Source organism: Onychostoma macrolepis, chromosome 09 (genome assembly GCF_012432095.1).
Source record: "Onychostoma macrolepis isolate SWU-2019 chromosome 09, ASM1243209v1, whole genome shotgun sequence".
NCBI lineage: Eukaryota > Metazoa > Chordata > Actinopteri > Cypriniformes > Cyprinidae > Onychostoma > Onychostoma macrolepis.
In genome coordinates this window covers 21729284-21747806 of record NC_081163.1, presented here as the reverse complement: position 1 = coordinate 21747806, position 18523 = coordinate 21729284, and the positions used below count along the sequence as shown (strand labels likewise).

General features: G+C 45.6%; 1 protein-coding gene across 1 annotated transcript in view; it reads right to left on the bottom strand.

The window, feature by feature from the left end:
- si:dkey-11f4.7 (piezo-type mechanosensitive ion channel component 2) overlaps positions 1–18523 on the bottom strand; it is a 718195-nt gene that overhangs the window by 517557 nt on the left and 182115 nt on the right. Inside the window, 2 exon segments of the mRNA XM_058786444.1 lie at positions 3481–3513; positions 16594–16635. Of these exon segments, the coding sequence (XP_058642427.1) occupies positions 3481–3513; positions 16594–16635 (75 nt within the window).

Sequence of the window (18523 nt, the reverse complement as noted above, 5' to 3'; positions counted from 1 at the left end):
AATCTGTTGCTTTTTTTTCTTTTTCACACATGCACACAAATGCACCTTTACAAATGCAAGCACAATCACACACTCGCGTGCATAATGTTATGACTGCATGAAAACATAAGTACATGGACACAGAGGTTTTGGAGCTACTAACGTTACTTGCGTGCGACGACGAGGAACTCTCCGACTGCTCCAGAATCTGTTTCTAGTGGGGTTTATTTTTGTTTTATGTATTTGTTTTGTTTTGTTTTTGCACAAGAATAACTGAGATGTTCTTCATGTATTTATTTTTCAATCAACATCGTTCTCAAAAGCAAAATGTTATATTTTTTTACCCCACAAATTCAAATGCACTCCATTCATCTGTGAGGCATGCCACATACCCCTCTGCATTATTCTAGTCAGGAATTGTCACAAGTGTTATCACAGCCTTTCTGCATTTTTAGTTATGACAAATTACAGATTTTAGAGTAGTGTATCTGATTATTTTACATTGTCTTTTGTAGTTGTTCAATAAATATTGCTCTCAAAAGCAATATATTATCGGTTTGACTTCGTAACGCATGTTTAGAAAAATTTAATTTAAATTTAATTTGTTGATAACAAATTTATGTAATCAGTCCAAATCAATTGTATGTAGTTTCAAAGTGTTTTACGCAAGTTTTTTTCATTGACAAGTTTGAGGTTTGACATTTGTGATATTTCTGTATTTAGTAAAATATATTTTTTTAAAAAATCGATTTTCATATTTTTGTTGGTTTGTTGCACTTTTGAGCTATTTATCTAGTAATTATGGATTTCTTACATACACAGCCTTCAAATTGGAGGTGTAAGGATTGTATTGATATATGGCATTTGAAAATACTCAAAAGAATGACAGCACAGCATGTAAAAATACTAAGATATACTCTGGCGGAATTGTTCTATGGCAGGTCTTAAAGGGTTAAACAACGGTTCTGGTGGCCATCTATGGCTCGCGATGTTCATCTTTTTGTTTTGGCTTGCTCGGTCTGTGCTGTTTCTAAGTCTTCCAATCGACCCCCTGCTGGACTCCTTCACCCGTTGTCAGTTCCTTTGAGACCCTGGTCCCACATTTCGCTAGATATTGTTTCGGGTCTCCCGCCCTCACAGGGAAACACGGTGGTTTTGACCAAATTACCATCTGCCAGAGAGACAGTGGTTTCTGTCATTGACCACGTCTTTCGCATACATGGCCTCCCGATGGATGTGATCTCTGACAGGGGGCCTCAGTTCCTTTCCAAATTTTGGAGAGGGTTTTGTCATTTGTTGGGGGTGACTGTTAGTCTTTCTTCTGGGTTTCATCCCCAGAGTAACGGTCAGACGGAGAGAGCCAAACAGGATTGTTTAGCGTCTCAGAACCCCTCCTCTTGGAGTCAGCAGCTTTCATGGGTTGAGTACGCACATAACTCGTTACCAGTCTCAGCTAAGGGGCTATCTCTATTTGAGTGTAGTTTAGCGTACCAGCCACCTGTTTTTTCAAGTATGGAATCCCTCTGCCCACGCTTTTGTCCAGAGGTGCCGTCGCACCTGGAGCAGGGCTAGACAGACCTTGCTCCAGGTGGGGGCGCGCACCAAGGCTCAGGCCAATCGCCACCAGTCGAAACCTCCCGTCTACGTTGTTGGTCAAAAAGTGTGGCTTTCATCTAAGAATATTCCTCTCCGGTCCATCAGTAATAAGCTTGCTCCCAAATTTATTGACCCATTTACTGTCACCAAGATTATTAGTCCGGTGGCAGTACGCCTCAGACTTCCTCCGGCGTACAGGATAATTCATCTGGTATTTCATGTATCCAAATTAAAGCCCGTTTTTCATTCCGCCATTAATCCGCCTATCCCGGTCACCCCCGCCCCCGCCGCGTCTCGTAGATGGGGAGCTTATTCTGTAAAACGTATTCTGGACTCAAGGCAGAGGGGACGAGGATTTCAGTACTTGGTGGACTGGGAGGTTTACGGTCCTGAGGAGAGGAGTTGGGTGCCTGTGAGAGACATACTGGATCACTCCCTTATTGATGATTTCAATCACCAGGTAGATCCTCCTGGGAGCGCCAGGAGGCGCTCTTAGGAGATGGAGTACTGTCACGGTTCATGGATCCGTGTGTTCATTTTGAAATCTCTGTCTAGTCTGTGTGGGAATATACGTTGCCTAGTAACCGCAGCTGGTGACCTAATCAGAGTGCACAGCTGCAGCTCGTTGCACTGCCTTTATCTAGCTGACGTTTGCATTGTGTGTTGTCGGTTTGTTTTCTTGTCTTGTTTTTCTGTTCAGCTCTCCCGATCTGTCCGGCCGATTTGGATTATTCCTTCACCCACGCTGGATCGACCTGCACTGTTTTGGATTCTCTTCACTGTGGTTGTGAGAGTTTATGATTTCGGCTGTCATTCCCAACTGCTGTTGTCTCTGTCATTGCTGTCACTAAAAACTCTTATTTTGCACTTGCACTTGGACCTTGTGACTACTCATTGTGACAAATGGAAGTCAATGGGGCAAAAACAGCCACGAACAGTAAATGAGGGAGAAAAAAAATGTAATTTGGTGCTGTACAAAAACTAACAATGCATCAAAGCCAATGTTGTTACTAATCTTTCACATGTCCAAGACTGTGATAAAAGGTACAAAAATATCCAGTCCACAATCACTTTTGATATTGAAAATAAGTCAATTTGTGTGTGTCCAATTCTCTGTGATTGGTATGAGGTCCTCCCGTTCGTGATTAAATTGTATTCAAAGGCACTGTCTAGAGTCTGTCTTTTACTGTTGCATAGCAGGTTAGTTGAACACTAAGTATCTTGAGTATCATGAGTGATAATGTTCAAAAGTGGCAAAACGTAATCCGACTCTGCAAACGACGTGCCAGTAGACGTGCTAGAGTATAAATTTGTATGCATCACCAGTAAACACTTTGGGAATATATCGCCAGTAGACGGGACCGCAGCAGGTATCTTAAGTCAGGCGCACAGGGAAATTTCTACTATAGGGTGTACTCATTTATGCTGTGCATTGTAACTTTGGAGTTCTATTCTTTTGATTTTCTCTGGCTCATTGACTAACTGATTTATTTATTTATTCATTCATTCCTTAGGTTCTATACTGTTCCTAAAGGCTTTCTATGTTTCCACTGCATTTCTGACCATTCACTGTTTGTTGTTTCCATAGTGGTTCCAGTTTTATCCTTTCGTGTATCCTGATTGATCTTTGCATGTACTGTACCATCAGCTTCTGTGGCTTGAATGGATCTCTGATGCAATGGTTCACATTCTTGGAGTACGTCCAATATCACACATTTAGCAAGTCACCTTACACTCCTAACAAACATTATTCCACTCAGTAGAGTCTCTAACAACTGAAATGGATGTGTCAGACAAACGAGACATGTGCAGTGTTGGGGGTACACCAGAAATGTGGTTGGGAATCACTGCTCTAATAAACTCTTACTGTACATGAACTTAAGTTTGTGTCCACCCTTCACTCACCATTTTTTCAGTTTCTCAGTGTTTTTCTTCATCCTGTAGTGAGTAAAAACAAAGTCAATGTTTATTAAAAGAGTTTTCATAGTATACAAAATATGAAGGTGCTTTGGACTGGTAAAGATGGGCACCATATGACCCAGGTAATGTAGGTTATATTAAAGAAGCAGCTACCCTATACATGATACATATATACATGCACACACACACATTGGATGGAATGCTGATGGAATGGACAAAGTCATAACACTATCTGCAATAAGCCAACTAAGCTATTCTTGCCTGAAATACCACTTGAAATTAAAGCATATTAGCGAGTTCTACAGCACAACCCTGGACCGGAAACATTGGCCCTTTGCGGAAATGTGTATGCATATATCGTATATTAAGGGATCACTTAAATCACACATTATATCTTGAATGAAATATTCATGTTGAAAATCTTTATTTATACATATTGTGTAATTCGCTGAGAACAAAATGAAGTGACAATGGTCAATGGAAGGCAAAATCATCAATCCTCTGAGGGCTGGATTTTTTGAATAGTTACACCTTTTCATCTGAGCAGCAGTAGTACTTTGTAAAAGAATTAGAAGAAGAAGAAGAAGAAGAGGAAGAATATGAAGAAGAAACAAATTACAATTTTAATTAAAATTCACTGGCACATCATGCAATTAATTCAAAATTTTAGTGGATTGAGTGCCCTGATATATAGTTGGCCTTTTGTTGGACATAACGGTGTAGAGGAGACAGAAAGCTTTGTACATTTTAGGACTTTTTATTTAGAAAACAAAAAGGTTCCCTTTCAGTCGGTCACTCCGAGTCACGTCGGGTGACCGACAAATTGGGATCTCGCTTAGAGAGACCAATCCACTTCGAGTGTAACTAAACGAGCCAATGCACATTGGCATGCGATTATTGCATCCAGCTGCCGCTGATCACAGCGTGAGTATAAGTAGGCAGCAGGTGCAGCGCATATTCAGCTTTTAAACCGGGCCGAGTGGTAACATCGTTCTGCTCCTGACTTCTGCTGACGAGTGAATTCAACGAGTTGAGCACGCTCTTTGGAAGACTCTCGTGCTGGCGGTACGGCGCTACAGCGGCGTTGGTTCTTCCCGTGTCGAGTGGATTGCACACATCAGGTTGCACTACCCCCTGTTTGTGTTGCAGGCGACCATCTCCCCTGTGTGCTTCAGCACGCTAAAAACTTTTCCTAAAAGAGCATTCACGGGTGTGTCTTTTTAAAGACAACGTTGCATCTGGCAAACTTGACGTTACGTCTTTGTAAAGACGAGTTGGGTCTTGCTACAGACAACGTGTCACCCGTGCGTTTCTGGATGCGGTCGTTACCTGGCGCCAGGTGATGGTCACCATCGCTGCCTCACGTGCCTGGGCAGTAAGCACGCTGAGGTGGCGTTCGTGGATGAGTCATCTTCTCATTGGGAAGGTGATCATCTCGGAGTTGCGGGCCAGGCTCCGTTACCTCGACAAAGGGCAGAGCCCTGTTGCCTCTGCCTCGATCTAGCTCTCGTTCTGGCTGCAAACAGGCGAGGACTACTTCAGGCGGTGGCACGGGTGGTCTGAGGATTACAGTGGTGGCAAACCCTCCAGGGAACCAACCCTCGAGGGACCATCGCTCCTCTTGAGCTCCGAAACCAGTGAGCTGCCAATGGAACATGCTGGCGGAGCGTACCAGCAGTATCCTTGGCGCTCCTTCCGACGACCGGATGTCGATCGCTACATCAGAGGGTGAGCCGGAGCTTCCTGGGGAATAAGATTCGGTTGCGCAGCTGCTCCGGCAGTGGCAATTCCTGAATCAGACCCGGAAATGACGGCTATGCTTTCCCGGGCCGCTGAGAGGGTAGGGCTCGAGTGGAGACCTCCACCATGTCCTGAGCCCTCGAGGTTGGACGACTGGTTCTCGAGGTAGCTTGTGCTGGTTCTCAGCACCCTGCCCCGGTGCCTCTCTTCCCGGAGGTGCATGGGGAGCTTACCAGGTCGTGGATGGCAACTTTTACTGCCAGAAACCGACCTGTTAGATCCTCCTCCCTCACCACCCTCGATGGGGGTGCAGCTAGAGTATATGGGGGTCCCCCCGGTGGAGCGGTCGGTTGCGATGCAGTTGTGTCCTAATACCGCTTCCACCCAGCAGGGCAAACCGTGCCTCCTCTTCTGGGCCTGTAGGTATTCGTCGGGTCTGTCTGGCGATGCTTATGTGGCCTGTGGAGAAGCTGCCTCCACCTTACGCTACGTCGTTACTGCAGGTTCTTCAGGCTAAAAGCACTGAGGGACATGCATGAGGGTGGTCACGATCCGGAAGTTCTGAAAGAGTTTTGTACCGCTACTGACCTCGCGCTACGAGCGATGAAGGTCACTGCGCGGTCTCTGGGTCATGCGATGTCCACACTTGTGGTCCAGGAGCGCCACCTCTGGCTGTGTCTGGTTGACATAGGGACGCCGACAAAGTTCGGTTCCTCAAGGTACCTGTGTCCCAGACTGGCCTCTTCGGCGACGCAGTCAAGAACGTGGCCCAGCAGTTCTCGGCTGCACAGGAGCAGACTGAGGCGATCCAAAATGTCCTGCCCCGGCGGGCAGCTGCTGCCTTCACCCGTCTGCCGGCTGCAGCGCCCCAGCCTGCTCGTAGCCGAGGGTGGACCCCTGCATCAGCGTCCGCTCCCGCACTGTATCCACAGCAGCCTCCAGAAGCGGCGCCGTGGAGCTGGGCGTAGGCAGGCCGCCCTGGACCCCGTCAAACCTGGTGATGCTCTGAAGAGCAAGAGGCCCGGGACGGGCGACCCAGAGAGAATTGCTTCGGGAGATGGTGGATGCACCTCTCCCTCCCCCGGAGGAGGGCCGGGTGGAGAAATCTTTTGTTTCAAAAAATAAAAAATAAGACAAACCTCGACAAGAGGCATTTGTCTCTGTCTCTGGGTCCCAAAAGGGCATGGAGAGTTATGGACGGACCAACACCGTACCACACTCATCTCCCTCTCTCGCCAGTGAGCAGCTGTGGGTGGTTCGAGAGTGTGACCAATCATACTACTCACGCACCCTCTGCCAGAACGCAGGTTGGTGTTGCACACACACTGACCCCGCTTTGGACCGGTAACGAGACGCCCGAGCCGGGTCCCTGCGTTCCCCTCGCTGCCCCACCGCGGGTACGTCGGTGGCTCTGTCGGTGCCACTTGTGCGATTTCTGGGAGCCTGGCTAGCGCTTCCCAGTCCGTCTCGTTGGCTCCGTCAGACCATCAGACTCAGCTATGCGAATCAGTTCGCCCCGGCCTCCTCCCAAGTTCAGGGGCGTCCACTTCACTTCAGTGAAGGCAGCAGATGCTCCTGTCTTGCGTGCAGAGATCGCAGTCCTACTGGCGAAGGATGCGATAGAGCCGGTCCCTCCAGCCGATATCAGGACGGGGTTTTACAGCCCTTACTTCATTGCACCCAAGAAAGGTGGTGGGTTGAGACCAATCTTGGATCTGCGCGTCTTGAACAGGGCCCTTCACAAACTTCTGTTCAAGATGCTCATGCAGAAACGCATCTTCGGGTGCGTCCGACCCAGAGATTGGTTTGCAGCGATCAACCTAAAGGACGCATACTTCCATGTGTCGATCCTTCTGCGCCACAGGCCATTCCTGCGGTTTGCGTTCGAGGGACAGGCATATCAGTACAAGGTCCTGCCCTTCGGGCTGTCCCTGTCGCCCCATGTCTTCACGAAAGTTACGGAGGCAGCCTTTGTTCCCCTGATAGAGCAGGGCGTTTGCATTCTCAACTACCTTGACGACTGGCTCATACTGGCTCAGTCTCAGGACCAGTTGTGCGAACACAGGGACTTGGTGCTCTGGCACCTCAGCCAGTTGGGCCTTCGGGTCAACTGGGAAAAAAGCAAACTCTCCCCGACGCAGAGGATCTCTTTTCTCGGTATGGAGTTGGATTCGGTCAACCAGACAGCACGCCTCACACAGGAACGTGCTCAGTCAGTGTTGAACTGCTTGAATACGTTCAAGAACAGGACGGCGGTCCCACTGAAACCATTTCAGAGGCTCCTGGGGCATATGGCAGCTGCAGCGGCAATCACACCGCTGGGGCTGCTTCATATGTGACCGCTTCAACAATGGCTCCATGGCCGAGTCCCGAGGTGGGCGTGTCACACCGGCCTGCCGCCAAACCTTCACCCTGTGGTCAGATCTCTCGTTTCTCCGGGCAGGAGAATACTGGCCCACTCAGACTTGGTTCCCAGAACTGATGCTCCTCGTGACAGCCCCTCCTTGGCAGATTCCTCTGAGGAAGGATCTACTGACTCAGAGACGGGGCACCTTATGGCACCCGCGTCCAGACCTCTGGAAACTTCATGTCTGGTCCCTGGACGGGACACGGAGGTTCTAGGTGACCTACCCCAGGAGGTAGTTGACACCATCACTTCGGCGAGAGCGCCGTCTACAAGACATGCTTACGCCTTGAAGTGGAACCTGTTCGTCGAATGGTGTTCTTCTCACCAAGAAGACCCCCGGAAGTACCCGATCAGAGTCGTGCTTTCCTTCTTGCAGCAAGGGTTGGAGCGAAGGCTGTCTCCCTCCACCCTTAAAGTCTATATGGCTGCAATTGCTGCCAACCACGACCCCATGGAAGGGAAGTCGGTGGGGAAGCATGACTTGGTCATCAGGTTCCTTAGGGGGGTGAGAAGGTTAAATCCCCCACGGCCCCCCTCTATACCCTCTTGGGACCTGTCTCTAGTGCTCAGAGCACTACAGCAGGGCCCATTCGAGCCTTTGCAGACAGTCGAGCTGAAATTTCTTTCAATAAATCAAGAGGGTAGGGGACCTGCACGCATTTTCGGTCGATGATTCGTGCCTAGAGTTTGGGTCAGCGGACGACCCAGGTAACCCTGAGGCCCCGGCCTGGCTATGTTCCCAAGGTTCCCACTACTCCCTTCAGGGACCAGGTAGTGAGCCTGCAAGCGCTGCCCTCGGAGGAGGCAGACCCAGCCCTAGCTTTGCTTTGTCCCGTCCGGGCATTGAGATGCTACGTTGCCAGGACACAAAGCTTCAGGACCTCAGACCAGCTCTTTGTTTGTCACGGAGGCCGGCAGAAGGGGAATGCCGTCTCTAAGCAGAGGATGGCCCACTGGATAGTGGACGCCATCACCCTGGCTTATCAGGCACAGGGTGTGCCCTGCCCGTTCAGGTTGAGAGCTCACTCTACTAGAGGTGTTGCATCCTCCTGGGCGCTGGCTCGTGGCACCTTGCTGGCAGACATTTGTAGAGCTGCGGGCTGGGCGACCCCTAACATGTTCGCTAGAGTCTATGGCCTCCATGTGGAACTGTGTTCCTCCTCTGTTCTCACCTCAAACGGGTAGAAGCACTGAGAGGCCACGGTTTCGGGTCGGCTTGCTAAAACTGCTCCAGAGAGTCCGTTGGTAGGCCCTGTCGAGCTCCTCCGTCCCCTCGGTAGCCAGATGTGGCAGAATCCGTGAATCCGTGAGAACCGGTAGAGGGCTGGGTTCCATATGTAGAGACCTAATTGGATCCCATATGTGTAAGTCCACGGTATAGCCTCAGAGCCCGTGTTTCCCCGGCAGACTTCCTGACATTACCCAAGAGGCTACAGTCACCTCTAATCTTCCATATTCACCTAAACGGTTGTTATATGTGTAAGTGCTTCTGAACCTCCTTCGGGAAGGTTGGGCTTCCGCAGCGTTCCTGTTCTGAGTGGAACGGGTACGTTTTCCCAGTGTTATCCAGTCTTACTGAGTGGGTAGTGCCATAGCAACAGTAGCTGGTCTTCTTGTGGTGAACCCTAACCTACGTCAAAAAGTAGGGGCGCAGGAGGCTTCCACAAGACACTGGAAGGGGCAGTATCCGTGGCCCTTTGGTAGGGATCCCAATTTGTCGGTCACCCGACTTGACTCGAAGTGACCAACTGAAAGGTAACGTCTCAGTTACGTATGTAACCCTCGTTCCCTGAAGGAGGGAATGGAGACGTCACGTCCCGTTGCCACGGCTGCTGTACCACCACTGAGCGGCCGGGTCACCAGCTCGGCTCCTCAGCGAAAACCTGAATATCCGCTGCACCTGCTGCCTACTTATACTCACGCTGTGATCAGCGGCAGCTGGATGCAATAATCGCATGCCAATGTGCATTGGCTCGTTTAATTACACTTGAAGTGGATTGGTCTCTCTACGCGAGATCCCAAGTCGTCGGTCACCCAATGTGACGTCTCTGTTCCCTCCTTCAGGGAACGAGGGTCACATACGTAACCGAGACATTCTATCTACAAAGTCGAACTATAACTTGGTTCTATAAGGTTCTATCCGTGAATCCGCCAATCAGCACTTCGAATGCAAGCAAGTGGACCAATCAGGATCAACGTTCTTTGTCATGTTGCCGGGCTGCTCCTTAACACCAGGGAAGATTAAACATTAAACAACAATAATTACATGTCTGCATAATCAATAAGTGCAAATCACCTTTATTCCACAAAGTGGCACTGTTTAAAACATAATAATGACGTGATTTTTCACTCATAATTAGTGCATGCATAAAACAAATAACCATCTGCAAAAATTGAACTGGCTTGAATGGCTTTACTGCAGAGCAACTACTGCACATAATGAAATGTAAGTGTCACTGTCGTTTGATGTGTGGATGTGGTGAATAGCGATCAAAATGTTGTTTTTGAAGAGGCTGAAAACGATAGTTTTGAGAATATACTGAGATCGTGAATATGAGCCAGATGCTGAATGTATAGAGGGAAATGCGCTCTAATGATGGCAGTGATGGTAAAATCATCTGCTCAAATCAAACCCTTCTAAGTTTCAAAAGGTAAGAAAGTATGCTTTTTTTATTCTTTTTATATTTTATTTTATGTTCTTAAAATATCAGGAGAGTTTGCTATTGCAGCAATTAGAGATCCATCCGTGCTGGATATAAGTCTGGGTCGCTAAAGACCCGAATATGTAATGATTGGCGAAATATTCATGCAGTTTAAAGTCTTAAAATGTCTTAATTTTACAACATTAAGCCTTAAATATCAAACAGTTAACAATTTAAATGATGGGGTCTTAATTACAACAATAAACGTCAGCATGTTATCTCGGCCATACTGATTTAAAGAGAATGCCATTTTCCCTGTCCCGCTTTTTGTGGAATAAAGTCCTGGTCAGATGGATTAGAGTAACGTTAGCTGCCTTAACTGTTCCCTCAATAATGTGTTTAATTACCCACTATAATCCTATCTAAAATTAACATTAGCACTGAACAAAATATTTAGTATTGCCCCTTGTGCCAATCTTAACTAAGAAAAAATTATTTGTCCTAAAATATGGAATAAATGTGATAAAGAAAGCATTAAATTGACCTTTCTCATACATGTTGACGCATTGTTACAGCACTAGTTTTATGTTTTAAAACAAATTATTAAAAAAACTATTTGTATTTCTTGAAAACTGTTGTTTTGCAAGATAGAACCTTATAATTCCAAGCGGAAAATGACTTAGAATTAGAAGGTTCTATCTGCGTTTGACCTGTTCCAAAAATCCCCATTTAAAAATTTGAGAGGATTTTGATATTGGACATTTAGAATATATTTAGGGTCTCTGTCATTTTTATGTAGGAAGAGACTTGTTCCCCATATCATTTTTGCTATATGGAATGCAAAATATTTGAAGCTCAATATCTCAAAACCACTCAGAATGCAGATAGAACCTTATAATTCCAAGGCGACAAATAGTTTATGGCTAATCTATGATTATTCAAGCAATCAGTCTAGTAATCAGTAGTTTCAGCATGTGTTGCCACTGCACATAACATGAATGAAACATTAGCAGTAATGTCAGGGTAAAATACAGAAATAAATTCCAGTGGTGTATTGTAATATAATACACAGATTGTTGTATAAACAGGCCAAATACACACTGGAAAAGGAGATCAGAGTGGCAAAGAGGAATTAATCTGGAAAGCTAAGGAACCAATTATCTTCCAGTGATACTGCTGCAGTGTGGAAAGGTCCACCATCATCCCCGTCCCAAAGAAACCAAAAATTACTGGACTTAATGATTACAGACCTGTGGTTCTAATGTCTGTGGCCATGAAATCATTTGAAAGACTGGTTTTGGCTTATATGAAGGACATCACTGGACCCTTACTGGACCCCCTGCAATTTGCCTACAGAACAAACAGGTCTGTGGATGATGCAGTCAACATGGGACTGCACTACATCCTGCAACATCTAGACAGAGCAGGGACTTATGTGAGGATCCTGTTTGTAGACTTCAGCTCCGCTTTTAACACCATCATCCCATCACTCATCCAGCCCAAATTAACTCAGCTATCCGTCCCCACCTCTGTCTGTCAGTGGATCACCAGCTTCTTGACAGACAGGCAGCAGCTAGTAAAGCTTGGAAAATTCTCATGCTTGGAAAATTCTCATCCAGCACCTGTACGATCAGCAATGTTGCCCCCAGGGTTGTGTCCTCTCCCCACTGCTCTTCTCCCTCTACACGAACGATTGCACATCTAAAGACCCTTATGTCAAGCTCCTGAAGTTTACAGATGACACCACAGTCATCGGCCTCATTCAGGACGGTGATGAGTCTTCTTACAAACAGGAGGTTGAGCAGCTGGCTGTCTGGTGCAGTCTTAACAATCCGGAGCCCCCTCCCCCTGCACTCCCCCCACTCACCATCATGAACAGCACTGCGACTGCAGTGGAGTCATTCAGATCCCTGGGCACCACAATTTCTTAGGACCTGAAGTGGGACAATCACATTGAGTCCATTGTGAAAAAGGCCCAGCAGAAGTTGTACTTCCTTCGCCAGTTGAGGAAGTTTAACCTGCCACATGAGCTGCTGAAACAATTCTACTCTGCCATCATTGAATCCGTCCTCTGCACTTCAATGACTGTCTGGTTCAGCTCAGCTACCAAATCTGACCTTAGAAGACTACAGAGGGTAGTCCGGACTGCTGAGTGAATCATTGGTACAACCCTCCCCACTCTCCAAGAACTGCACTTATCCAGAGTGAGCAAAAGGGCTGACAAAATCACTCTGGACCCCTGACATCCAGCACACTTCTTCTTTGAACTGTTGCCGTCTGGTCGACGCTACAGAGCTCTGAGCACCAGAACGACCAGGCACAGGAACAGTTTCTTCCCTCAGGCAATCCATCTCATGAACACTTGACGATAAACATGGAACAAACAACACTATTATACATTACTTAACACACATACTTATTTACATTTCAAATTTGCACATATCGTACCTGTACATACATAATTGTCTATATTATATATTGCGTTTTTGCAATTTTGTACAATGTATATTTTGTATATTTGTATATTATTCTTTTTATTATCTGTGTCCTGTCCTGTCGCTGTCATTCTGTTGCACTGTGGAGCTTCTGTCACTATAACAAATTTCTTGTACGTGTAAACATACCTGACAATAAAGCTCATTCTCATTCTAATGAAGTAATAATACTTCATTACAGCACTTAAGTATTTTTGGGAGTATCTGTACTTTATTTGAGTTTTTATATTTCTGTCAACTTTCATTTTCACTCCACTACATTTCCTAATTAAAATGTATACTTTTACTCCTATACATTTCCCCGACGCATATTCGTTACTTACTACAAAATAAAATTGGAAGAACACAGACTGCAAGAAAGCAGGTTTGATGAATCAGTGGGCTGGAGCTTGCAAGTTAGACTCTTAAAAACACCTTTGCTCATGTGAAAACAAGTGCGTGCACAACAGCGGATGATTTCATTTCCCACTCAAATCAAGGCTGTAGTGTGCGATATACAGTATATCATCTGCGATAATATGGTGAGTGTTGGTGTAATGATGTGCGATCTGATATTATCAAGTATATCACAAAAACACACCCAGAGAGTGCTGCACGTGATTTAGTCTAATAAAACTCAAAATTAAAGGCATTCTAAATTGTAGATGGCAAAAAGTGCCTATAGTTAATTTATATCACACAAAGAGTGCCGTTCTTTCTCCAGATATTTACACTGAACAAAATTATAAATGCAACACTTTTGTTTTTGCCCTCATTTTTCATGAGCTGAACTCAAATATCTAAGGCCTATTTCTCTCAAATATTGTTCACAAATCTGTCTAAATCTGTGTTAGTGAGCACTTCTCCTTTGCCGAGATACTCCATCCACCTCACAGGTGTGGCATATCAAGATGCTGATTAGACAGCATGCTTATTGCACAGGTGTGCCTTAGGCTGGCCACAATAAAAGGCCACTCTAAAATGTGCAGTTTTACTGTATTGGGGGGGTCCAGGGGATCTGAAAACCAGTCAGTATCTGGTGTGACCACCATTTGCTTCACGCAGTGCAACACATCTCCTTCGCATAGATTTGATAAGGTTGTTGATTGTGACCTGTGGAATGTTGGTCCACTCCTCTTCAATGGCTGTGCGAAGTAGCTGGATATTGGCAGGAACTGGAACACGCTGTCGTATACGCCGATCCAGAGCATCCCAAACATGCTCAATGGGTGACATGTCCGGTGAGTATGCTGGCCATGCAAGAACTGGGATGTTTTCAGCTTCCAGGAATTGTGTACAGATCCTTGCAACATGGAGCCATGCATTATCATGCTGCAACATGAGGTGATTGTCGTGGATGAATGGCACAACAATGGGCCTCAGGATCTCGTCACGGTATCTCTGTGCATTCAAAATACCATCAATAAAATGCACCTGTGTTCGTTGTCCATAACATACGCCTGCCCATACCATAACCCCACTGCCACCATGGGCCACTCGATCCACAACGTTGACATCAGCAAACCGCTCACCCACATGACGCCATAGACGTTGTCTGCCATCTGCCCTGTACAGTGAAAACCGGGATTCATCCGTGAAGAGAACACCTCTCCAAAGTGCCAGATGCCATTGAATATGAGCATTTTCCCACTCAAGTCGGTTACGACGACAAACTGCAGTCAGGTCGAGACCCCGATGAGGACGACGAGCATGCAGATGAGCTTCCCTGAGACAGTTTCTGACAGTTTGTGCAGAAATTCTTTGGTTATGCAAACTGATTGTTGCAGCAGCTGTCCGGGTGGCTGGTCTCAGACGATCTTGGAGGTGAAGATGCTGGATGTGGAGGTCCTGGGCTGGTGTGGTTACACGTGGTCTGCGGATGTGAGGCCGGTTGGATGTACTGCCAAATTCTCTGAAACGCCTTTGGAGACAGCTTATGGTAGACAAATGAACATTCAATTCACGGGCAACTGCAGTCAGTATGCCAATTGCACGCTCCCTCAAAACTTGCGACATCTGTGGCATTGTGCTGTGTGATAAAACTGCACATTTTAGAGTGGCCTTTTATTGTGGTCAGCCTAAGGCACACCTGTGCAATAATCATGCTGTCTAATCAGCATCTTTATATGCCACACCTGTGAGGTGGATGGATTATCTCTGCAAAGGAGAAGTGCTCACTAACACAGATTTAGACAGATTTGTGAACAATATTTGAGAGAAATAGGCCTTTTGTGTACATAGAAAAAGGTCTTAGATCTTTGAGTTCAGCTCATGAAAAATGGGGCAAAAGTGTTGCATTTATAATTTTGTTCAGTGTATATTATTTATTATGTATTATTATATATTTATATAATGATTATATATATATATATATATATATATATATTTTTATGTATTATTGTTTTTTATATATATATATATATATATATATATTTGTTTTATGTATTATTGATATATATATATATATATATATATATATATATATATATATATATATTATTATTATTATTATTATTATATTTTCACATAAGATTCAAGGCATTAATGTTTGCCTACAAAACCACCAATGGCTCTGCACCCCTTTACCTAAATTCATTACTTCAGACTTACAGTATGTGCCCTCTAGAAGTTTGCGTTTTGCAAGTGAACATCGCTTTATTGTGCCATCCCAAAGAGGCACAAACTCACTTGGTGGAATGTCCTGCGCAACTGAATCCTGCCGAGTTCATAGCAATCTTCAAGAATCGGCTAAAAACACATCTCTTCCATCTTTATTTGACCCTCTAACTCTAGCACTCTCTATTCTAATTTTATTAATAAAAAAAAAAACACTAGCTTTTCTAATCTTATTGTATGCTATCTATTTCTTATTTTTATTTTTTATTTTACAGTTAACAAAAGCATAAATGGCCTCTAACACTAGCTTGCCCTATTCTTTTTCTATTATATTTATTATATAATAAAAAAAAATAATAAATAAAAAAAAAACTTGCTATGTGTATTGCGTTAAGGTAAATGAGACTTGTTATAGCACTTGCATATCATTGCTCTTTTGTTGATTTTGATTGCTTCCATTGTCCTCATTTGTAAGTCTTTGGAGAAAAGCGTCTGCTAAATGATTAAATGTAAATGTAAATGTAGATATCAGCATGATAAGAAATGTAACAATCATTATATTCAGGTTAGCAGTTTATGAAGTTAGCATTAAGTGACTTACATTTTAGACACAATCTTGCCTGTTTTTGCTCAATTTTGCCAAACAAAAATAGTTCCAAACAAAGATCCCAGCACTGTTTTGTATTTCTAAGCATCGAACAGTGTTTACTTATTGAATGAATCAGCTTTTTGAACGAATTGGTTGAATGAATGATTCAGTGACTCACTCATTAACAAAGTCAAATGCTTCGTTCAGCTTAAATGCACCCATGTCCCATCTGAGCTACATTAAACTGTGTAAATACATCTACACTAAATGGCACTTCAGATGCAGATTCCAGAAATGGTTTCTTACTGTATGTTGGAATGAAAGACACTAAGTACCAGGTGAAATGCCTCTTATGCTTACCCAAAGATACCAAATGGAAGAAAGAGTTAAAACTGAACACAATCTTGCCACTCAAAATCTGTGGAGATCTAAGGCACGTAACTGTACAGATTCACCATTGAGAAATTCAGAGAATTACTCTGTATTGTTCGCATTTATAATAAGCCTATTTCCCTTGCTAACTGACACGGCTATAACAATCCCTAACATATTCTCTGAGACATAAGTATTGCAATAATAAATCATTGGGACATTTTAAACTAAAGCTGCTGCAAGAGGTCACATACTCACATATCAAAAATCCCCTTCAGTGTTTCCTTCAGGTCTTCTTCTCTGAAATATTAAAAGATATTAATATAATTATGTTTCAAAGAATGTACCATTAAAAAAAATATACTGCATTGGCTTGCCTTGCCTTGTATAGCCCTGACATGTACAACTCTTCCTTGCCTTTCTGTGTTGGAGACTATGTTCCCGTTCAGGAAATCGGGCTGCGTCGAGCTGCGTCAAACGCTTTGGGAACGCCCCAGGCAAGACCACGTTCTGAAGCATGTGTGAAATCAGTCCAATAGAGAAATGAGACGTCAAGAGCGGGGTGACGCTCTCGGTCGGGGTCCTCTAAACAGAAAATGGACTACGGACCGTTATTTTGTCCAAGAGAACCTCGGGCCAAGCGGTCCTGACAATTCCATCATCATCAGGACCCTGAGGGCAGCCCACCCTGGGGAAGAGAGGTACACACCTCGGTATAAGGTGCCCGATCCTCCTCAGTGCCCTCAGGGAGCTTCACTGATACCCCTGCCACCCCCCAGTGCTTCATGGCTCAGTGGGCTCCCATGAACACATTTCCCAGTTGCCGCCTGGCAATGATATGGCACGGGAAAGCTCGCCCCCTCAGATGAAGGCACTAGAGCAGTCAGATCGGTCGTTCCCTGCCGGTCATCCACTTCAGGGCACCGAAGTGGCTCCTCTAGTGACACCAAAGGCCAGTCTCGAAAGACTGGTTCCCTTAGTAGACTTTCTGGCAGCATGGAAACTTCTGCCAAATGTCTCACAATGGGTCCTGCACGCTGTAGAGAAAGGTTACAGAATTCAGTTCGGTTCTCGTCCACCTTGCTTCAACGGGGTTAATCCTACACTAGTGGTACCCGAGCAGGCTCTGGTATTGGAACAATAAGTAGAAACTCTCTTAAGGAAGAACGTGTTTCTCCTCTTGAGAGAGAATCAGGGTTCTACAGCCGGTACTTCATCGTTCCGAAGAAGGAGGGGGGGGGGTTGCGTCCGATCATAGATCTGCGTCTCCTGAACCGCGCTATCAAACGATTTTGGTTCAAGATGCTTACTATAGAACAGGCTAAACGCCAAGCAAAGTGTGCTTTCTCTACTACAGAGGACGACTTATCTGGGCGTGGTGTGGGATTCGACAACGATGCAGGCACAGTTGTCTCCTGCTCGTATTGAAGCGATTCTCACAGCCATGAGGGGAGTGAGAGAAGGCCAGTCACTCACTGTCAAACAGTTTCAAAGACTGTTGGGTCTGATGGCAGCTGCGTCCAACATGATACCTTTTGGCCTGCTGTACATGAGACCTTTGCAGTGGTGGCTCAGGACCAATGAGTTTTCTTCACACAATCAAGGTCACGCGGCGATGCTTACGTGCCTTAGACATGTGGAAGAAACCTTGGTTCCTGTCTCAAGGCCTGTCACTGGGGGCTCCTTGTCGTCGTGTAATGGTAACGACGGACGCCTCCCTCATGGGTTGGGGGGTGGTCATGAGTGGCCACTCTGCCCGAGGTCTATGGAAAGGCCATCATTTTACGTGGCACATCAACTGTCTGTAGATGTTGGCCCTGTTTCGAGCTCTAAAACACTTCCTTCCAGACATAAGGGGACATCATGTGCTTGTCAACACATCACACAGACAACACATCGGTGGTCTCCTACATCAACTGGCAGCGGAGTCTGCGCTTGCGCCCACTTTACAGGCTGGTGCACCAGATCCTCCTGTGGGCTCAGGGAAAGTTCCTCTCACTAAGAAGCAGTCTACATTCCTGGGCATCTCAATCAGGGAGCAGACATCCTGTTGAGACGGGCTGAGGCCCGGGGAATGGAGGCTCCACCCAGAGGTGGTGGACCTCCTTTGGAGGGACTTTGGCCAGGAAGTGGATTTAAGTCGCAAGAAACGACACACTGTCTGCTCTGGTTCTCCCTCACACATCCA